At 37.0% G+C, this 24134-nt stretch overlaps 1 protein-coding gene across 2 annotated transcripts in view; it reads left to right on the forward strand.

Moving 5' to 3' along the window:
* The window catches only part of LOC128871874 (equilibrative nucleoside transporter 1-like), a 45539-nt gene that overhangs the window by 10523 nt on the left and 10882 nt on the right, over positions 1–24134 (forward strand). For both annotated transcript variants that reach the window (XM_054114004.1, XM_054114005.1), the window contains exons 2-5: positions 6450–6559; positions 6620–6762; positions 6836–6981; positions 18676–18908. In XM_054114004.1, the coding sequence (XP_053969979.1) occupies positions 6458–6559; positions 6620–6762; positions 6836–6981; positions 18676–18908 (624 nt within the window). In that variant the 5' untranslated portion in view covers positions 6450–6457. The remainder of the gene's footprint in view (positions 1–6449; positions 6560–6619; positions 6763–6835; positions 6982–18675; positions 18909–24134) is intronic.

The following is a 24134-nucleotide window of genomic DNA, read 5'->3' on the forward strand; positions in this document are numbered from 1 at the left end:
CTTCTAATCCCAGTCTTTACGAAATATGTGATATCTGCTACACATCAGCATTGGCTTCCAAAAGTGCGTAGCACTTAAGGTCATAAACACGCACCACGGGCTTGACCTACACCGCCCCTCCGAGAGGGCAGTCCTAGTAGCATCAGACCAATCCAATGCTTTTGATACAGTTAGCCATTGACTTCAATCCACTTCCCGCTGGGACTGAATAGGTGATTCGTAAATTACCTGAGTTGTCGGCTTTTGTCAGTAGCAAACAGAAGAGGATAAATTAAGGGGTGTGACAGGGTGGTGTCCTTTCCCCAAAGCTATTCAACTTCGATATTCTTGCTGAGAAATTACCGCAGGAACCATATACTTTGGTGCAATTTTCATAGTCTAATATAGCGTTTTTCAATAGGTGCGCTTCAACTTTTTTCCGATAGGGAGGGCGAACGACGCAGTATTTTTTATTTTTCGCTTGTCATTTGCAAACTTCATTAGTATACATTTCATCATGGAACGCTACACACTTGAGCAACGCTTGCAAATCATTTAACTTTATTATAAAAATGCGTGTTCTGTTAAGAAAGTTTAAAGTCGAAAAATCATCTTCAGTGATGAAGCTCACTTTTGGCTCAATGGCTTTGTCAACAAGCAAAATATGCGTTACTGGGCAGAAAGCAATCCACACGTGATTCATGAGGCACCGTTGCATCCCGAAAAAATCACTGTTTGGTGCGGTTTACATGCCGGCGGCGTAATTGACCCATATTTTTTCGTTGACGAGAACGATCGCCACGTTACTGTGAATGGAAATCGATACCGCGACATGATAAACGATTATTTTTGGCCGCAATTAAATGGTATGGACTTAGACGATATGTGGTTTCAACAGGACGGGGCCACAAGCCACACAGCACACGCTACAATTGATTTGTTGAAGAGTAAGTTCGATGAGCGCATTATTTCCAGAAATGGACCGGTCGAATGGCCGCCGCGCTCGTGTGATTTGACGCCTCTAGACTATTTTCTTTGGGGTTATGTGAAGTCATTGGTCTACAGTAACAAGCCGGCGACGATTTGTGAGCTCAGAGCCAATATTGAACGCGAGATTGCTGGAATTTCGGCCGATTTATGCAAAAGAGTGGTCGAAAATTGGGTTCAACGATTGGACTTCGTAAAACGTGCACGCGGTGGTCATGCAAAAAAAATCGAATTTCATACTTAAATGAATATGTTCAAACTCGATTAAAAAAAAAAATTAGTTAAAAAAGTCAAACCGTTTGTGTTTTATTAAAAAAAAGTTGAAGCGCTCTTACTGAAAAACGCTTTATATAGGGGGGGGGGGGGGGGGGGGCATGTAAACTTGCTTTTTGAATCGGCTATAAAAAAAAACTAATCAATATTTTTTCAAACTTTTTTTTTTTTATTTTGAAGATTGAACATTGTCATTTATGAATAAAAAATAATATCGTTCAAATGACTGCTACGACTGGCTTTGCAGTAGGCCATTCGATCAACGCAATTTTTAAGCACATTTTCGAATGTTTGGGCTCCAATTTCATGAATGGTAACTTCGATTTCGTGTTTTAAAGCATCAATCGTCTCTGGATGGTTCCCATAGCATTTGTCCTTAACGGCTCCCCACAAAAAATAGTCCAACGAGCTTAAATCACAGCTCCGAGGCGGCCAATTGATATCGGAATTTCGGCTGATTATTCGGTTTTCAAAAACGGTAGCCAAAAGTTCGAGTGTAACTTTGGCAGTGTGACAAGTTGCACCGTCCTGTTGAAACCAAATGTCGTCCATGTCATCCTCTTCAATTTTTGGAAACAACTCGTTGAGCATGTCACGGTAACGCTAGCCATTTACTGTAACCGCGGCTCCTCGCTCATTTTCGAAAAAAAATGGTCCGATGATGCCGCCAGACCAAAAACCGCACCAAACAGTGACTCGTTGTGGATGCATTTGCTTCTCTACAGTAACGTGTGGATTTTCTGAGCCACAAATCCGACAATTTTGCTTATTTACGTAGCCACCGATGTGAAAATGAGCTTCATCAGAAAAGAAGAAGAAGTAGATTCACCACTTTGGAAATAGGTTTTCAATATTTCCCAATTTTGTTCAAGCGTATAGCGTCCCATTTCGTAAATGTCAAACCTTTAAGTAAATTATGACATTTGTGTTACCATTCTCAAAAAAATATGTGGTTCAAAAAGCAATCGCTATATGGCCCACCCTGTACATATGTCCTATGCCAATACATATAAACATGCATACAGTGCGTTCGGGAAAACGTCAACTAATTAAAACCACGAGTGTTGACGTTTAACAAATTGTTGACGTTTATAAATGTAGAAACTTTTCATAAAAAAACATATTGATAGTGTGCTTTAAACGTTTTTATTGACTATAAACTTAAACTAAACATAAACAAATACAAAAAAAGAACAAAAAAGGCTTTCAGCCTAACTAAAACTAAAGGAACGCATTTCAAAAGAGATCACATTTCACATACATACTTATGCATCTAAAAAAAATCGGTTATTTTTTTCTGTTGTTTTTTCCTTTCCAATTTTTTCTATTCTACATACATATGTATGTCCTTAAATATAAGGAGAATACCCGAATTCTGAACTAATTTCATGAAATAAATGTGTGTGTGTGATCAAAACTGTGTATTTTAACTGTTGCTTAATTCAAAATTTTGATTTATTGAAAGTTGACGTTTTAGAGCTTTGTGGTTTGGTTGACGTTTTAGAGTAGACAATGTAAAAAATTAAGGGTTGACGTTTTGGGATGTTGACGTAAACTAGTGTTGACGTTTTCCCGAGTGCACTGTATATACAATTTCAAGCAATTTTCAAACAAAAAGAACAAATCTATATGTAAAGATGCATACAAATCATATGGACATATCAAATGTACGAATCTATGTGCCTAATACCCCCGCGTTCGGCAACGTTCGACATCTGTCTCTCTCCTACTTGAGTGAGCAAATATATGTATGTATATGCGCATATGAATATAAATCCATATATTTGTATTTGCATATAACTTCTTCCTGTGTGCATGGTAATGAACCATTTCTCTGTTGAGAATACCACGATGATAGGAAAAGTAGGAAATGAAGGGAGTGTAATGTGTCTTGAAAAAGTCACATCGAGGATGGTGCCTCTTAGTGTTGTTGTCTTATTAACGTCTGATGCACAATCGAAAATGAACATATCTTTCATGAATTTGATAAATGTTTCGTAATTTTTCACGTTTATGTAAATGTAACTTCATCAATTCCATTTACCTCCTTCTCTATATCCATACAAAATATCTATCAAACTAATAAAATTAAAATTTTCTTTTGAAAAATGCAACCATTCCATCAGTATTTTAAAGAAAAAGAAAAGAAGATTGTTAGTCTCTAGATATTATCATTGTTTTTTTTATTAATATTTGGACGTACATATGTATCTATGAATGTACCTATGTGTATGATACAATATGACAAGGTTTATGTATGTATTAATATACTAATATGTATATGTACGTATAATATGATAATGTATGATGGCCCGGAATTATCCTTACCATTGATCCTTGTTGTGCTAAAATCGCAGTGAAATTAAATTAAAAAGTTCAGACGAAAATAACCTCGCCGAACAGCGTTTACCACAGTAATCGTTTTAACTGTTCGGCGATGAAATGCCGAGGTTAACGGCCTTAACGCTGCAGTCACTGGAACCGGTGGTTTGCAACAGTCGGAACGGTAGGCGCAATCAACATTAGGATAGCTAAATATTTATTAGAATTTAGGGTATGGCATAAACAAAAGCATAGCCAATTTTCATCATAAAAAAATGTAAAGGAAAAAATTAACTGTTGATGAATAGCTGCAAGGATACAACTATAAAATATTTAGAATTTCCTGTTCCTGAATTAAAGCTTAAGAACAGATTACTCTTTCAACCTCCATTCGAAATAACTCATACTGTTCTATAAGTTTCACCAGGCAGAGACAGTGCATAACGTCACTCAAACTGGTTAAGTTGAAGGTTTACCCAGCAAGGGTGATTTAGCTATATAAGGGAAGGAGTTATATTGCAAAACCTTGTATTTTGACTATCATGTGATCTTTTACAGATACCTTGGGGAAAAGTTCGAATCGGATTTTAAGATAGCGACTGTCTGGGCTTTTTAGCCACAGGCCAGACCAACGAGTTTTTGGAACATGGTCTAACAAAAAGAGAAGTGCGATAAATATAGTTAATTATTAAACTAATTAAACTTGTTTGTTATATATATTACTTGCTTCTTTGTTATACCTTTGGGTTTTTAATAGGAATATGCATTTTTATACACACTCGTGGACAATAACTTGAACGATTGACATTTTGAGCAGTTTTGACTATTTTACTTTTGCTTCAATCTCTATAAATTTTGTATAAAGGTTACACTCATTATACAATAAAATCCATATACATAAATCGATTTTTCGATCTTTGTGCACAAATTATGGAAATTATGAATAATCTGCAAATTTTCACCAAAAATTCCAAACTTTTTAATCACATGTTTTAGAGTAAGTTTTAGTATGTACTTGTAAAAAAAGTGTACGTTGTTTTTACAAAATGAGTTCCGTGTATGGAGAACGATTTGAAGCAGCATCCCTAAATATTAAAAGAAGTTGAAGACGTTCATAAATAAATGGGTGGCACGATATACCGAACTTAGAAACGTTGACGACTTGCCCGGACGAGGCCCAAAAAAAACTTCCAAAGCTTGACCAGAAGATCAGTGATTTGTTTGTGACGCAACTTATCGTTGCGTGAAGCTTAAGCAAATTTAATGTGTCCAAAGACACGATTCTCGGAATTTTACACGCAGAAAATAGAAAAACCGGCTGCTCTCATTTTCACACATTGAAAAAATACATGGGCTAAGGCAAATTCAAAACCGAATTGGGCATACGTATTATTTACAGATGAGTCTTCTTTCGGGCGAAAACTTGCATATGTCGGTCTTGGTGTTCTGCTGATAAGCATCATCCAGTAAAGACTCATGTTTGGGATTATATATATATAATTGGCGCGTACACCCTTTTTGGCGCGTACACCCTACGTGTGTCTGTTCCACAAATGGAGGGACCTACAGTTTCCAGCCGATTCCGAACGGCAGATATTTTTATGAGGAGCTTTTTCATGGCAGAAATACACTCGGAGGTTTGCCATTGTCTGCCGAGGGGCGACCGCTATTAGAAAAATGTTTTTCTTAATTTTGGTGTTTCACCGAGACTCGAACCAACGTTCTCTCTGTGAATTCCGGATGGTAGTCACGCTCCAACCAATTCGGCTACGGCGACCACCGGGGTTGGTTCTCCCAAAAAGAATATGGCTGTGGTTTTGTGTTTACCGCCAATTTGAATGCAGTTTGATTTACAAAATTTGCCAAATAGCATTATTGCCGTAAGCTTCGAAGATGTTTGAAAGAACTACCCAATTTTAGATTTACAAGAAGACAACGACTCCAGGCATCGAAACCGAAGGTGTGTAGAATGGAAATAGTAAAATGTGATTCACACTCACCTGATGCCAACTCTATTGAAAAGGCAAATTCGGCTGATTTGAAGTCCGTATGACTAATGGTGCACACTATAAATTTTATTAAATGTATTGTGTATATAAATATTATAAGGCCATACAATGCAGTTCATTAGAATTGAATTGGTCAAATGCTTTCTAAGTTATGGTGGTCACAATTCTATTAGACACTCAATTTTGTTTTGCCAATTGCCTTTCAGAACTGCAAAGACAGAAATGCAACAAAGTCGAAGTGCATAGTCTTGAAACAACATTTTCCGATCATCTCTTTAAACCTTTCGGTAATTTATCTTCGCAATTTCTGTTTCACCCGTGTAATGTTTCCACATGGCCTCCTGAAGCACGCTCAACTTATTGGCGGGAGAGAAAAACAGTACGTACTAATTTCTGGCATTCAAGCTGAATTTCAAGCTTGGATTTGTTAAGAGATTTAAATGGGATTTTATAACAATTATCTGTGATACATTTCATAACCCCCTGTTACAATTTTTTTATACATTTTCGCAAAAGAGATGAAAAAGATAAATTTTGGCGCTCTAGTGCTACTTGTAGTGTACCCGTGGTACTCTTGCCATCTAACATACCTACCTACTTACCATAATCACTTGTCTGATCACGTAGTTTCCTTTGCACGTATATTCCTTTTCTGCCAGAATCTATTCTAGAAATTTGGCTAGTTTTTGTGTTGAAGAGATTTTTGGATGAACTTTTTCCGAATATCCTGAAGACCTTATGGTTTTATGAAGTTTTGGATTATTTTTACCAAGTCACGTTAGCCCAGTATTATATTAGTTCACATAAATTATAAACCCATATATGCTTCCATTACTACGCTTTGATTACACTAACAAATTTTTTAATAAATTTTCATAGCTCTAGCGATGGAACCACCAAAGGACAAATGGAATTTTGTTTTGCTCATTTTTGTTGTGCATGGCATTGGGACTTTGATGCCGTGGAACATGTTCATAACTGCGAAAAGTGTAAGTAGCGAAATACTATGAAATGCTAGTGTTTACTTAATAATTTTAATTCTTTTGCAGTACTTTGTAGACTATAAACTAAGCGATAATACAAATTCAACCAGTTCCACGACATATGCTTCAAACTTTCTTCAATACCATAACTTCGCAGCACAAATTCCTAATGTAGTATTCAATTGGTTGAATATATTCGTCAATTTAGGGTAAATTTAAACAAAATTTTAAAATTAATTAAAAATTTAACATAGTTTTCAAATAATATTCTATATTTTTCAGAGGCGATTTGACAAAGCGAATTGTTTTCAGCATACTATTAGAACTAGCTCTTTTCATATTAACAGTTATTTTGGCTATGGTGGATTCATCAAATTGGCCTGGGGTCTTTTTCTGGACAACTATGGTCACTGTTGTTCTTTTAAATAGTAAGTTTTATGCCATGTTTTTTTTATATTTTAATTTTATTTATTCGTACTCGTGCCATTCATTGTCCTATAATATTATTAGGTTAGGTTAATGGTCTAGAATGTATTTTCTAATTTCGTTCTGTACTGTGCCAAATTTGCAGATTTTCAAGTTTTTTTTTTTGGTTTAAGAAAAACTGCCATGAAAATTCTAAATTTGTTCTGACGCAAACTCGTGCAATGACTGTAAGAACCCAAAAATGCTCTGGAGGGCTATAAACTTGGTTAATTGCCCCATTCTAGTTCCCTAGCCGTAGAAGGGCTCCGAACCTAACATATATATAAGATGCGAGTTTGTAAGCAATCTCATTTCCTTCAATACCAATGTTACCGTAGTAGGTAACAATCCTTCGAGAATTCGAGTTGAGTCCTGCCAAGTGCGTTAAATTTTCTTAGGTACTCCATCACCAGTTTAGATCCTAGTATAATGTCACCATTTGCAATCGAATTAAAATTTTCAATCGGAAAAAATCATTACATTTGCTTTACGAATTATCGTATTTCATTTCACTTTTTAATTAATTTCTGCATTTGTATTTTTTGACGTGATAACGTCTTATAATTCGATTTAACAGGCTGCACGCACGGAAAAATGTGTCGTTACCGTGCTCATTGTCGTTACCTTGCTTATTGTCGTTACTTTGAATGAACTGCAAGCGAAAGCGCGGAACGATCGACAAAGCAAACGAACGGCAACGTTCGACATCTTGCTCTCTCCTACTTAAGTGAGCGTATATATGTATGTATATGCGCAAATGTACATATATAAATTCACGTATTTGTATTTGCATATGCCTTCTTATTGATTATTATTAATTTGATTTACTTGAAGAATTTAAAATAAAACCAAGTTTGTTAATAATACCTGTTGTTTTAATGTTATTATTAATAATTTTTTTATTATATATGAAGGAAAAAATGTATGGTAATATTTACCATATACCTTATAAGATATGTTATATACTAATATATGTATATAAACATGCATATACATATACAATTTTGCGCAATTTTCAAAAAGAATAAATCTATATGTAAAGATGCATACAAATCATATGGACATATCAAATATACGAATCTATTCCGTACGCAAGCAAATGTAAGCTAATGTGCTTGAACTGCAAGCGAGAGCGCGGAACGAACGACAAAGAGCACAATCGGTCCCCGCGTTCGGCACGTGTGACATCTGGCTCTGTCCTACTTGAGTGAGCATAAATATGTATGTATATGTATGTATATGCGCATTTGTATATAAATTCACATACTTGTATTTGCATATGCCTTCTTCCTGTGTGCATGGTAATGTCCCATTTCTCTGTTGAGAATAAACGATGATAGGAAAAATAGGAAATGAAAGGGAGTGTTTCAAGTGTAATGTGTCTTGAGAAAGTCAAATCGATGATGATGCCTCTAAGTGTTGTTGACTTATTAACGTCTGATGCACAATCGAAATTGAAGATATCTTTCATGAATTTGATAAATGTTTCGTCATTTTTCACGTTTGTGTAAATGTAACTTGACCTATTCCATTGCAATTCCATTTACCTCCTCCTCTATATCCATACAAAATATCTATCAAACAAATAAAATTAAAATTTTGTTTTGAAAATTGCAACCATTCCATCAATATTTTCTTATGACGTTGTCACGTTAAACTATCGTCAGTAAACCGACTTTACAGACAACCTCTTTTTTTTTTATTATTTACTTATCGTTTACTAAAAGCAAACATATTAACACTAAAGTCAAGCTTGTGTTCAATTCATTTACTATGTTGTATAAAAGTGAATGTAATATTTTCATATTAACAAATTAAATAATACTAAATTTCATAAAAAGAATATTATTATACCATATGTACATTTGTGGGGTGAACAATATTAATAATAACACTACAAGCCAAAATCAACTTTGTTTCTGGGTATTGGACTAAGGTTGCGTCATATGTAAGTAAAAGAGCAATTTCTCCGATTTTCGAAGTTAGCCTCTAATTTCGAGATATGAGCCTTTGAAGTTCGAAATAGGGGCTTTAGTAAAAAATGTCTTAAAATAAATGTGTGGAAATAACGTAAACAAGCAAAAATATGGGCGTGATCCACTTATTGCATCTATTTAAATAGTATATACCTTTTATAAACAAAAAATTTAACAAAAAAGAAATTACTAATTAGTAACAACTTTTCATATAAAACAAAAGAAACCTTTACTTCAATATCCTTGTTATATTAAAATCCAAACAGATGGTGTTTTTAAAAATGCGGATTCTTACTTATGAACACTTTGCTTTCTTAAAAATCCTGATCATCATATATGCCGGGATTTAGAAGTGAGTAAAAGAGATTAAAAACGGTATATAGCACGGCGAATTCACGTAAGCTTATGATATTTCTTTCGAACTAACAAATGTCCGGTCAAGACTGTGAAGTAAGCTAAGCCTGAGATGGAACGTTCCCACGACAGTTATATCCGGCCAAGGACTGTCACTTACGCAGCATTCGCCATATATGTATGGGGAATGTTTATGCTGCTACAGCAACAACATGGAACTTCTGATTTATTTGCGCCACATTTAATATAAAAACAAGTTTGCTAAATATAACTCCAATTGTTGAAACAATCTATAAGCAATATTTTGATCAAGCAATCATAAAAGCCGTAGCCGAATGGGTTGGTGCATGACTACCATTCGGAATTCACAGAGAGAACGTAGGCTCGAATCTCGGTGAAACACCAAAATTAAGAAAAACATTTTTCCAATAGTGGTCGCCCCTCGGCAGACAATGGCAAACCTCCGAGTGTATTTCTGCCATTAAAAAGCTCCTCATAAAAATATCTGCCGTTCGGAGTCGGCTTGAAACTGTAGGTCCCTCCATTTGTGGAATAACATCAAGACGCACACCACAAATAGGAGGAGGAGCTCGGCCAAACACCCAAAAACAATCAAATCAATATAAACACAATATTAAGCAACTAAATTTAACATTTTTACAAAATTAGATTTAGATAAAGCGAAATTAAACATTGCGAAGACTCCTTTGGGAACATTAAGCTTTTCCGCTCAAGTAGAACTGGACAGTCAACGATGCTATTAACAACACTGAAAATAAACGAAAGTGGTGAAAGGACTGTTCTTCTATTTTGTACAGATTCTAGATTAATTAGATTTTGTCGAGAATTATAGGATGTAACAGAGGTCTCTAACCGTAGGGAGCGTAATGCCTGCTTAAGAAATATTTTTTGAACACTCTATTATCTATCAAAAGTTTGTCGTAAGGTCTCCAAATGATAACAGCGTACTCTAAGTGAGAACGAACAAGAGCCGTAACCATCAATTTATAGGTATACGAATCAGAAAGTTCAGATGCATTGCGACGAATGAAACCAGAACTGAGTACGATTTTGAAAGAATAAAATTAATGTGACCACTGAAAGAAAATTGCGTAGCGAATAAAACTCCAAGACTGTTACACTTTGTGGTACATTATCAAAAATGGTGCAGGATGCGTTAAAAATGTATTGACGCCTCGAAAATGTTAGATGAAAACATTTTTTAATATTCAAAGCCACACTCGATTTCATGCGCCAAGTCGAGTTTAAGCTTCGAGTCCTTAACAGATGAAAAAATGTTAAAAAAAACTTGAGATAAAGCATCCCCTAGAAAATGATATCAGATGAGATGTGCAAATAGCCAAAATTTATAAATGAAGAGGAAAGGTAAGCGGGCGCCTGATCAGCCGAGACATAATCTGAAGTCTGCAAATAAGGTAGCTGCTTCAGCAGGTGTATTTACGAATTTATCATCACCACAACCGAAGCAGGTATACTCGAACTCGACTTTTTAGCTTTGACAAAATTCCAAAACGACTTTGGAATTGCTTTGATGTTCCACTCAGTGCTAAGAATATAGTTGTTGAAAAGTAGATTATCGAAGGACTTAAATTTCTTTTGAAAATAGTTGTATTTGCTTAGAATTTTTTGAGGCATTTATTTTTGAGATTTTTAAATTTCTTAATTTGCTTATTATGCCAAGGTGACTTATAGCAGCACTTCTTTTTTTTTTTTAAAGGAATATTATTAATGCAAAATTCATGTATTATTGATTTAAAATATAAAAGAAAACAACTGTGAATACGCCAGTCGGACAATAATTCATCTAATTTAAATTTATAATTTGGAATTGTGGAAGCTTAGATAATCACGGGATGTATATTTGAAAATAGTTTCATCAATAAACGATAAAGGTAAAAACTCATAAAATTTTAGTTTATCTAAAAGGATGCCCATAACCGCCATACATGTCATAACTTAAAAAACATATAAAACTGCATACCCAAAAGCATTTTAAAAAAGCTTATTAAAAAGTTGGAAATTTTGATGAAAATTTGTTGAGTTTTTCTGATTTATAAAATGTCAAAACTTTATATGCAACAGAAGTATATTATATGGCATATAAAAATAATATCACTACGTGTTTTGCAAGTTGTATATTAAAGTAAATTTTCTTTTTTATACACAGGGTCCGGCACTCGCAAGCTGCTCGAATGTGAGTTGCAGGTATTTTGACCCACTCGCGGACAGAGGCTTTTTTCAGCGCCTCGAGACTGGCGAATCCTTTAGTTCGGACCTTGCTCTCCAGAATGGCCCAAAGAGAATAATCCTTCGGATTCGCGTCTGGTGAGTTTGAGAGCCATGCGCGGGCATCAGCTGCGCGAGCGGTCTGAAGTTGATTACACTTCGAGTGAATTGGAGACTTTTAGATATGCAAATTCAACCTTTCTAACTCTCTAACGCCCCTGTAAAGGGCGAGTTCAAAATAGTATAACTTTTTTTATATTAATCGAAAAAATTTTTTTAAAAATGGATTTTAAAGCTGAAGACTAGTACTTTGCGATGCCGTTGTGGAAAATTAAAAAAAAACTTTACCTTGCTCAAAAAAAAATTAAAAAATGGCCAAAATCTGCATTTTTTGACTATTTAACCTCAAATTGCCAAAAATCCTGACGTGCTGGAGCATTTTCAAGGTCATATTCGTTTTCAGCACACCAAATTACAAAGTAATTAGTTAAAATTATCGAAAAAGTTTTTTGGTTGTTGGCCTGTGTAATTGGAGGAAGTAGATCACGACCATATGGGCATTTTCACGGTAACGGACGCGACATTTGTACGCTTTTAAGTGCGTCCAAAACAATGAAGGCAAAGTAAAAGTTTATATATATTGATATTGTTTTAAAGGGCTGACGGAGTGCTAGATTTTAGTATATACGGGAAAGATCTTTTACAAATAAGTACGTAGTTATAAGCAATTATAAAGTGATACGGACGCGACAAAAAATAGAAGTTTTTTTGAGGTGCATTCAGAAATATACAAAATTCAGCAAATTACGGATTTTTATATATATACAATATATATGTTAATAAATGCGAACAGTTGACTGTTATTCGTAGGTTTAGGAAATATGATAATTTTCTCTTCGTTTTTTTTAATTGAGTATAGAAGAAATACGGACGCGACATAGCGGACGCGACAAAATTTTCCATGAGCTAGGAAATACAATTTTTTTCTTTATAACACTTCAATTTTATTGAAAATAAAAACTGAAGTAATATTACAGTAAAAACGGCTTAAAAAATTAAGAAGAAAATTATTAGTTTTTAGGATGGTCTATTTTAATTATTTTCTTTAATGAATAGGCCGTCCGAGCAACTTCAATACATTTACTGTCGAAATATGAAAACCAATGCATACTTTTAACTCCTTTGATATTTGGAACATTTTGCCATAACTCTGACAGTTGATTAGAAAAACTATCAATTTGTGTTCCAGAGATATACAAAATTTTAACTCCATCTCAATGTTGTTCTTAGCACATTCATTAAAGCATAAGGCATCACCGAGAATGATATTTCTTGCTTTAATGATTTGCCAGACTTTTCGTTTAACTACGGCACCTATTCCGTCTACAGCACCTTTGCCATGTGAAGTGGCGAAAAAATTCCACTCTAAGATTCCGCAATGAAATTCAGCTTTATTTATTTTTGAATTGGGAAGTGCTTCCATCAGAGAAAATATAAATGCTGGTAACTCCTTTGTACTGGTTTTGTAAGATATTGATAATTTTGGAAATAAAGCAGTAAACGTCGAATTTACTGTGAGTCAATCTATCACTGATAACAGCATAGGACTTGGTTTCACCAAGAACCCAAGCTACGCACGTAAACACTGTTACTTGGTTATAACTAAAGTGGGCGTCTTGAATTTCGTTTTGGCATGTCAAGCGATAATTTTCAGCAAAATCAACTTGAATAACAATTTCATTAGCTGCTAAATTTTTCTTTTTAATTTCAAAGTAATTTTGTTGGTGGCGTTTAATAAAACAATGCATTTTAAAAGCTGGTAGCTGCATCTCTACATCATGAATTAAGTCGCTTAAAGGACCTATAGTGTAGTTTAAAGTTATGCGATCGTCTACTTTTCTCCACTGTTTCCATTTGATTTGCGTATCAAATTGATTAATAAACTGTATTGGAACTAGATCGTCTTTAATATCGCGTACACAGCTGTCACAAGTATTAGCCATGCACTTTTCATTCATAACGTCGCAGCAAACTCTTGTAAGAAATAAATCAGCTTTGGCAGGAATCTGCGGTATAATCTTTGCACAGCCTTCTAGTAAGAAAATAAAATTTGCATGGTACTTACAGATACACATATTGTGTCGTAAATTATTGATTAACTGAATGTAAGTCGGCTTAGAACGAATAAAAATAGTTTTGCAGACTTTTTCCTCGGTATATTCGGCTTTGAAGAGTTGATATGCTTCTGCTAAGGTCATAAGCATAAAACGTTTTGAGACTACTTTCCCATTGATTAGCATTGTATTCTTTCTCCCAGGAGCTTGAACGCTGATTCCATCTTGCAAAAAGAATTTTTCAATTAATTTTTCACGCATCAGGCTTTTTGATGACTTGGTAGTATTTTCATCCATCGTTTCTGTTGGCCTAAGATATTTATTGCATAAAGATTTGAGGATAGCTATATTTCTATTCAGGTTTTTAGGTAACGCACGCTCAACTTTTTTTATTGCTTTTCCCATCGTTTGCTTACAGCTGTAAATATCGCAATTCAAACTATCAATATTATTTACGCTCTTTTTTTGACGCAAAACTTGCTGCCTAACACGGCCCTTTTCTTTCTTCTTTTCTAATAAATTGCTATCACTTTTCATTTTTTGCGATAATCTTCTTTCTCTTGCTTTCGTTTAGCTTCTTTCTTCTTGTATTCCTGCCATTTCTCGACGTCTTCTTTCATTTTCTCTCTATATTTCGTTGTTATTGCTTTTCTTGTTTCTTTTGCCGTTTTTGCCATCTATAAAATTTTAATCTTGTGCAATTTCTACGACTTTATTTAAACTTTAAGGTTCGCGGTAACGGACGCGACAAATTTCAAACACCAATAAATTTTATTAATCGTTTTTATCGAGAGTCAATGGCTACTTTTCTTAAGTGAAATAAGTTATTTGCTTAAAGTCTGAAAGCATTTTATACTTCAACACTTTTTGCACTAATGAGAACAATAAATGCTATTTTTCGGTAACGGACGCGACATACGAATATAAGCAGAAGTAATCAAAAAAAAACTACCGTTAATCGATCTCCACTAAGTCTCTCTGCTTGTTAAACATTACGTTACTATCAGTAGAAGATTTTTAAATTATAAAAACATCATAGTATTGCTTTGAATAAGGGAATATTACAAGGAAAAAAGTTGGTATATTTGGTCAAAAAGTTAGATTTTTGAAGATTTTGTGTATTCGTTGTATATTTCAGCTCAAAATTAAAAGAAAAGAAAAATTCTTTTATATTTATAAAGTAAACACATTTGAGATTTATTATTCCTCAACAAAAAGTTTTCAGGACAAGTTTGAGTTTTGCACTCGTGGTTGACCTTTTTGTGAAAATGCCCATATGTATTTTTTCTTGTTTTAGTTATATGCATACATTTATTTTAACTAATTTTTATTACAGCCCTAATTTCGAGCTTCGAAGGCTCATATCTCAAATTTGGAGGCTGTCTTCGAAAATCGGAGAAATTCCTTTTTTACTTCAGGCTCAATGTTTTAAAAAAATTGGTTTGGTCCATTCAGCGAAGTACTGTACAGTATTATTAAAGCACATATCAGTTAATATATCGGATCAAGTTTAGATAAAATTATATATTTTTAATTTCCTCCTTATTCTCTTTATAATTTCTAGAAATTGTTCTTCATGTTCTTGATAATTTGCAACACTTTATGCATTTTAACTGGTTATCATTACTAAAAAGTTATACAAACTTTCCCTGAATTGCATTGTTTTTGTTGATTGTATACTAACTGTTCTTTTTTTTTAATAGTGGCCTCCTCCTAAAACCTATACCTAAACATATATGAATTTATATATTTCCTCAAATAGAAATTCCGAACTTTTCCTATTTACAAGTCGAATTTGCGTTTTATATTTATTTGCGAAGCCTTAACTTATTGTAAAATGTTTGTCGATCATCGCTTCTTCGTCAAAATCTTGAGAAAAGGGTCCTAAATCATTGTTCTACAGAACTATCTACGCGATTTTCTATCCTGCTTAAGAAGTCAGCTACCTTACGTAATCAATACCAACTTCGAACTCGCCTAATGAGATCTTCCAACGAATTATTCGCTCATTCGGCTCATTTAATGAATATAGCCATTTTAATGGTTGGTGATCTGTCAAGACCAAAAACCTGCATCTAAAGACCATGTTCTTAATAGCCCATACTAAAACTTTCATGGACATTCATAGCTCGACTGGCATAACACACCAGTTTGACTTTTTGCCTTAAAATCGGCTGGTTCTGGGCTGTTGTTTTTGCGTCGTCCCATGTGATGTCGGCATCTGCTAGTTCGCGCAACATCGACCTTCGCCAAGCGATTTTTGGCCGATCGCGACCTCTGCTCCCTTCCTGTTCCAGTCCAGTGCAGTTCTCGTGATGATATCTGGCTCATCAATCGAGCAGTTTCCCTCTATGCCCCTGTGACCGGGAAGCCAAATGAGCCCAATTCCAAAATATTCGGATGCAATCGAGAGAGAAGCCAGACATTCCCCGAATAATTTCGAACGCATAAACAACGCGCCCAAGGCCCTAATAACCGCTCGGCTGTCGGAGTAGATATTTACAGTAATTGTAGAATCAAGCAACCACTACACGTGGTCCGGAAGCCTAAATTTGAGCATGATGAGGAGGTCCTCGCCATCCGTAAACATGTTTGCCATGCCCTGCCTCCAAGTGTTACACCCCGCCCAATCTTCCGTTAAGAGAATATGAATAGAAAAGTTCTGCTCGGACCTAGCGGGGTGTATTAGGTGCGCAACTAAGTTCTCGCTGTTTTTTTTTTTTTTGATGAAAATACAACTTTATTCTGAAAAAATGGTTACAAGTGAATCATTGAAAGTATTGCCCATCGCTGGCTACTACTTTTCCCCATCTTTCTGGTAGATCTCGTATACCGTAGCGGTAAAACTGTTCATCTTTTGAGGCTATGCACGGATCAAGCCATTTTTTGATGTCTTCATATGAATGGAACTGCTGGTCAGCTAGACCATGTGCCATCGATCGGAATAGGTGATAATCGGACGGCGCAATATCTGAAAAATATGGCGGGTGGGGTAGGATTTCCCATTTCAGTGTTTCCAGTAGGTTTTAACTGGTTTGGCAACGTGAGGCTGAGGCCGAGCGTTGTCATGCTGTAGAATCACTTTTTCATGCCTCTCCGCGTATTGCGGCCGCTTCTCGCGCAGTGCTCGGCTCAATCGCATCAATTGAAGTCGATACCGATCCCCAGTGATGGTCGCTTGGTTCATAATATCATAAATAGCACCAACTTGGTCCCACCGAATACATATCATAACTTTCCCAGCGTGAATATTCGACCGAGGCGAGGACGTAGAAGCATGAGCGGGCAGTCCAGTCCCCATGACTTTCTTTTCTTTTAATTGCTGTAATGAAACCATTTTTCATAACCCGTTACGATGCGATGAAGAAAAGCCTTCCTTTTTTGCCATTGGAGCAGTTGTTCACAGGCTTGGTTTTAACTCATAAGGAACCCAAGTCCCCTGTTTCTGAATCATTCCCAAAGCATGCAATCAGTTGGGAATGAATTGGTGGGGAACTCCTAATACTGAAGAAAGCTCTTCTTGCGTTTGACACGGATCCTCAATGAGCAATGCCTCCAATTCAGTGTCTTCGAAGGTTTTTGGCCTTCCTTCACGCGGACGGTCGCCAACTTTAAAATCACCGTCTTTGAAGTGACGGAACCAATCTCGGCACGTTGTATCGCTTAAAGCAGCATCTCCATAAACTTTTTGTAGCTCTGGATGCGCTTCAGCCGCCGTTTTTTCTCGAATGAAAGAGGAAATTCAACACTTCCTGCAAATGACGAATATTCGGCACAAAATCAAACATTTTCACAAAACCAAAAGTAAATGATACCAAAACGAAATCACTAATGTGTCGAAATAGTTTATTTACCATATGTCTAAGCTTGGTTTATGACGTTTAGGTTTTGTTAGAATCGACAGCGGGAACTAATAGCGCACGTAATACAATGATCCTGTACCCCGCTTTTGAGGGGAAAAAGACTCGAGGTATTTTATATTTCCTCGTAAATAAGAGGATTTATTGAGAGACCGCAATTTGCGATCTATTTCACATCTGGATTCAGATAATCCTGCATCAGTTGCCCTTGCTGGTGCCCCCTCCAGCCCTACCTAAGCGGTTCTGCATGCGGCTGTCTACCTACGTGACGCGGATTTCCACCCCCTGGGACAATGCTCGAAGTCGACTCCGACTTTCCCCCAGAATCCCGCCCATATGAAGCTTTGAGCGCCCCTATTCGTATTGCCCCTCGGAGCTAGTTAGAGAAGGCGTTTTCGCCCTTATTATTTGGCTGGCCATTTTAACAACCCTTCGGAAATTAAGTTTATTATTTTTTTCACTCCATCCTTTTAATCCAATATATTTAAATAAATCCTTTTCTATAGAGAAATCATATACTTGTATATGTATAGGAATAAAGTTTCCGTAAACCTCAAAAATAATTCTACCATTATTTTCAAGAGTAAAATCTCTATCCTTAACTATCGCTAAAAATTTACTCAGTATCCCATCCTCGTCGCCTGTAACATTTATGGAGTAAATAGAAGATTATTTTATGTAACATTTATTGGGTAAATAAAAGAATACTTTATTAAATACAAAAAACCCATAGTTTAATTCTAGTGCTTTACAGTTGGAGCTGTCGGTAATAGTTGAATTCTACTTAAGATTTTATTTCTAAATTTGCTTGACTGGAACTTGAAGAGTTCGAGTAAATATGCAGCATCAGCAATTATTTGTGCAGCTCCATTTATTGGATTGTTGTTATGAAATTCAAATGGAAAGAAGTGTGATATTATTTTTGTTAATATGATCGATCCAAGATGGTTTGTTGTTGGCATCAAGCAGCTTGCATGTGTTAGGTAGTATTTTGACGAAAGATATTTTAGAATAGTTAGCCTTGATTACAATGAACGTTAAAATTAAGCTGAAAGTCACAAACTGTTATAGCTAAGTTTTAATAACATGTTTTATTTATTTTCCAGTGGCCGGAGGTGTTTATCAAAACACTATTTATGGGATGGTTGCTACACACCCATTTAAATACACTGGCGCTGTAGTGTTGGGATCTAATATTTGTGGATTATTTGTTTCTATACTAAGTATAGTAAGCAATTCTATATTTACATCGAAACGGACTGCGGCGATTTATTATTTCATCACAGCTATGGTTGTTTTACTTGCTTGTTTTGACACATTTTTTGCGCTGCCGTTAAATGTAAGTTCCTCACTCAATGAAAAATGCTTTTATAATTTATGTTTTAACAATAAAATCTTTATCTTTTTACATACATATATACTACAATATATATGTATTTACATATGTAGAAAGGAATTTAAAAATAAAACGTTTATAATACTGAATTTAAACTTAAGTCTAACTCAAAAACAAGACATTAAAATATTGGGTTTGCTTATTCTTCATTTATTTAGACTCTAATCAGTCAAATTCCTTTTCAAACCCGAAAAATTATTTTGAACCGTTACTGAAGTAACTCCGTTCAAAACATGATTGTGTGACAATGACACAATTTTTTTAGGAAACGTGTTTCCACGGCTAAGTTTATATGACTTGGCTAAATGTACAATATTTATAAAAATGTATCTGTATACTTTGGTCAAAATAACAGATGGCTGAAACATCAGGCTTGAAAATCGGCTACCTAATCGAATCGTTTTCCCCTATTTAAAACACAGGGCAAAAACAGGATAATTAGTTATATACACATGTATATATACAATTAGTCAGTCTTCCAGGAATTTGACACCATGTGTGAGCCATAATTTGGAACCATAGGTCACATCATATTGGAATTAAATTAAATTATAAATGTAATAAAATTTGCAAGCCCCGAGAATTAATAAATAAAAGAGATTATAAGGCGTCTTTTTTCGCCAAGCATTGGTATTGCGCGAATAGATGAAGCAACTGGTATAAGTAAACATAATAAGAATAGAGCTGTCTTAAATTACATGTGTTTGTAGGATAGTAAGTTATACCAGTTTAATGAGCTGTTGTTGTTGCTTTCGCATGCAAATTTTTCGTTAAGTTAGTTAGAGAAATGGCGAATAGAAGAGGCCTATAGTTCCCGTTTACATATTTTTAGCATTTTGATCTGACAATGACCAATGTATGACAATGTTCTTGCAAATGATGAAAAATATTAAATTTGTGCTTCCAGCGCAATCTTTGCTTTTTATTATACCTATACCACACCTTCGATGCGATTCCAGCATAAGCAGATTCACCAAGCCACCTGGCTGTCTCCTGATCGAAAAACACGAAACCAGATCGATCATGTTGTGATAGATGGAAGACACGCTTCTAGTGTATTAGATGTACGTACGATCCGAGGACCCAACATCGACTCGGATCACTACCTTGTTGCAGCGAAACTGCGCACACGCCTCTGTGCAGCAAACAACGTGCATCTACCTACGCAAAGAATGTTCGACATCGAAAAGCTGCAATCACAGCAGACAGCCAGAAGATTCGCCACTCGACTCTCACTCCTGCTCTCAGAGAGTACTGCCCAACAAACCGGCATCCACGAACAATGGAGCAACACTTCTCGTTCTCTACGTACCGCCGCCGAAGAAGAAATCGGATTCCGGCGAGCCCGAAAAAACAATTGGTACGACGAGGAATGTCATGCTGCCGCAGAAAGAAAGGATGCCGCCTATAGAGCCACGCTGCGATCGGGCGCAACGCGAGCCATGTGGGATCGCTACAGAGAGCTGAAAAAGGAAGAGAGACGTATTATCCGAAAGAAGAAACGAGAGGCCGAAATACGTGAGTGCGAAGAGCTTGAGATGCTGGCCAACAGGAACAACGCCCGAAAATTCTACCAGAAAGTTCGGCGGCTTACAGAAGGTTTTAAGACCGGGGCGTTTTCCTGTAAGAACAAAGACGGCGAACTGGTGACTGACGTACAGAGCAATCTTAAATTATGGAGGGAACACTTCTCGAACTTATTAAACAGTGACAGCTGCGCATGTCACCTAGAAAGTGAAGATCCCGATACCCCAATCGTTGACGACGGAATTGTCGTTCCGCTGCCCGATCATGACGAGGTGAGAATAGCGATAACGCGGCTAAAGAACAACAAAGCCGCGGGCGCCGACGGACTGCCGGGTGAGCTATTCAAACATGGCGGCGAGGAGCTAGCTGGTAAGGTGCATGCATCAGCTTCTATGCAAAATATGGTCGGATGAAAGCATGCCTGCCGATTGGAATCTAAGTCTGCTCTGCCCAATCCATAAGAAGGGCGATCCTGCAATTTGTGCCAATTACCGCGGGATTAGTCTTCTAAATATCGTCTATAAGGTCCTAGCGAGCGTATTGTGTGAAAGGCTGAAGCCCACCGTCAACCAACTGATTGGACCTTATCAGTGTGGCTTCAGACCTGGAAAGTCTACCATCGACCAAATATTCTCAATACGCCAAATCTTGGAAAAGACCCATGAAATGAGAATCGACACACACCATCTTTTCGTCGACTTCAAAGCTGCATTCGACAGTACGGAAAGGAGTTACCTGTATGCCGCGATGTCTGAATTTGGTATCCCCGCAAAACTAATACGGCTATGTAAGATGACGTTGCTCAACACCAGCAGCGCCGTCAGAATTGGGAAGGACCTCTCCGAGCCGTTTTGATACCAAACGAGGTTTCAGACAGGGTGACTCGCTGTCGTGTGACTTCTTTAACCTGATGTTGGAGAGCATCGTACGAGCCGCAGAACTTAATCGCTCAGGCACAATTTTTTATAAGAGCGTACAATTGCTGGCGTATGCCGATGATATTGACATCATCGGCCTTAACAACCGCGCTGTTAGTTCTGCCTTCTCCAAACTGGACAAAGAGGCAAAGCGAATGGGTCTGGTGGTGAACGAGGACAAAACGAAGTACCTCCTGTCTTCAAACAAACAGTCGGCGCACTCGCGTATCGGCACTCACGTCACTGTAGACAGTTATAATTTCGAGGTTGCAAAAGACTTCGTCTATTTAGGAACCAGCATTAACACCGATAACAATGTCAGCCTTGAAATCCAACGTAGAATCTCTCTTGCCAACAAGTGCTACTTTGGACTAAGTAGGCAACTGAGCAGTAAAGTCCTCTCTCGACGAACAAAACTAACACTCTACAAGACTCTCATCATGCCCGTCCTAACGTATGGCGCAGAAGCTTGGACGATGACAACATCCGATGAAGCGACGCTTGGAGTGTTCGAGAGAAAGATTCTGCGTAAGATTTTTGGACCTTTGCACGTTGGCAACAGCGAATATCGCAGACGATGGAACGATGAGCTTTACGACGACATAGACATAGCGCAGCGAATAAAGATCCAGCGGCTACGTTGGCTGGGTCATGTCGTCCGAATGGATACAAACGTTCCGGCTTTGAAAGTATTCGATGCGGTACCAGCTGGTGGTAGCAGAGGAAGAGGGCGGCCTCCTCTGCGTTGGAAAGATCAGGTGGAGAAGGACTTGGCTTCACTTGGTGTGTCCAACTGGCGTCGGTTAGCACGAGAAAGAAACGACTGGCGCGCTTTGCTAAACTCGGCCAAAATCGCGTAGGCGGTTATAGCGCCAATTAAGAAGAAGAGAAGACGCCTTCGATGCGAAAGTTCTCTGATCGCTATGTTTGGGCTTTGCTAGCTTGACGAAAAATTGGCATGTGAAAGCAACAACAATGTTATCCAGCAAGATTTGCCACTAGCGAACATGGTTATATCTCATAAAACTGGCATAATTCACTATTTTCAATGCTGACAGATCTCTCTTTTTTGCTATTAGGCCAGTTTCATTAGACCACAGGGAAACTTTTGTTGCTTCACACAACTTGCAATTGTTATTTTTTAGTCTACAGCCAACAACAGCATTAATAATAAAGAGAACACAAAGGGAATTGACAGAACACGAGTATCACAAGTAATAGGTTCAAGCAACAAATTTTTCCATGTTCGAACGTGGTCTTACTAATACTCATTAAGTGCCTAAACAAATGTAATTTTTGGTAGCTCTTTTTCAGTGCGATCAACATATATTTACTTATACCAGTTGCTTCATCGATTGGTCCCTTGCTAACGTTTGGCGAATCGATGATGTCTATTATGAAGAATATTGTAAACAGCTACATTTTACGATGTCCGTGAGCAAAATCAATTGAAAATTTATTACACTTAGAATTTTCTTTAAATATATTGCTGCTAGATCACCTGAAGCTTAAAATTAGAATCTGCTACCCAGAGCTTTTAGCTGCAAAAGTAATTAAAAAATCAAAAAAGTTTGTTGTGATGTAGAATCAGCGGTACTAGATGTACAAAAATGTTGATGACTTTTCCGAGCGCGGCTTGAAGAGAGTGACGACAAAAAGCAGACTAAAGGGACCCTTCCTTGTGACTACGCCAAGCACGATCAGTTCTTGCTAAAAAGGGAATAGATGTGCCGCCCCACATCATCAAAACCACCGCTCTCAGAAAAACACATTGAGAAACAACAAAACAAGAAAATGGCGGCACAGTATTGGACTGACCTTCCCAGTCCCCAGACGCCAACATTAGGGTTGGCTGAATAAATAAATGATTTACATATATACGATATTATTTTTGGAAAAATAAACCCTTAATTTTTGTGTAAAATTTTTGTGCAAACTGTTTTATAGTCGATTTTTAACTGCTGGGCGATGCTACGACTACTAACATGTCGGCCGACTTCGATTACTTCTGTGATTTTATCGACATTTTTTTTTAAAGGGGCTGAACGGAATCGACGAAACCAAAATTGCAATTAATTAGCTGTTACAGTATCGGGCCCATAAACACCATTCAGAATTTCAATGGCTTGCAATTTCCCCTTTTTCAAAGAAAAACTGTAAAATGTCATCCTCATAAACTTTGAGTCCACCCCCCCGTCGACGGATCAATGTGTACTCTCGCTTAGTCCAACGTAACTTTCTCCACCCATATTCCATCAAGGGAGGAGTGGACCGAGGGCAACACCTGGGGACAGGGCCTGGTTAACCTGTTCACGGATGGCTCGAAGTTGGACGGTAGGGTTGGAGAAGGAGTATTCTGCAAAGAGCTCCCCATCGAACTCAAATTCCGGCTACCGGATCACTGCAGTGTGCTCCAAGCAGAGGTGGCCGCAATCAAAGACGGTAAATATTTACTCTGACAACCTGCGCTCTACTCCTGGAAGGATGGGCTTTCCACCAACTCAGCGAGCGCTGGGCAAGTAGACGAACGTGTAAGGTCGCGAAATCCGTCTGCCCACGTTTGGACTCCGATCTAGGATATTCTGAGGATGACAAAAACTCAGCTCTCAAATTTTGTGGGCATCCTCACAGGGCTCTATCCGCGGATGGAGGATGAGGTAGAATAATCTCAGCAGCTGCACCGCTCTCGCGAGACTACCAGTATAAACCTATGAAATGAGACTTC

The sequence above is a fragment of the Anastrepha ludens genome, chromosome 2 (genome assembly GCF_028408465.1).
Source record: "Anastrepha ludens isolate Willacy chromosome 2, idAnaLude1.1, whole genome shotgun sequence".
NCBI lineage: Eukaryota > Metazoa > Arthropoda > Insecta > Diptera > Tephritidae > Anastrepha > Anastrepha ludens.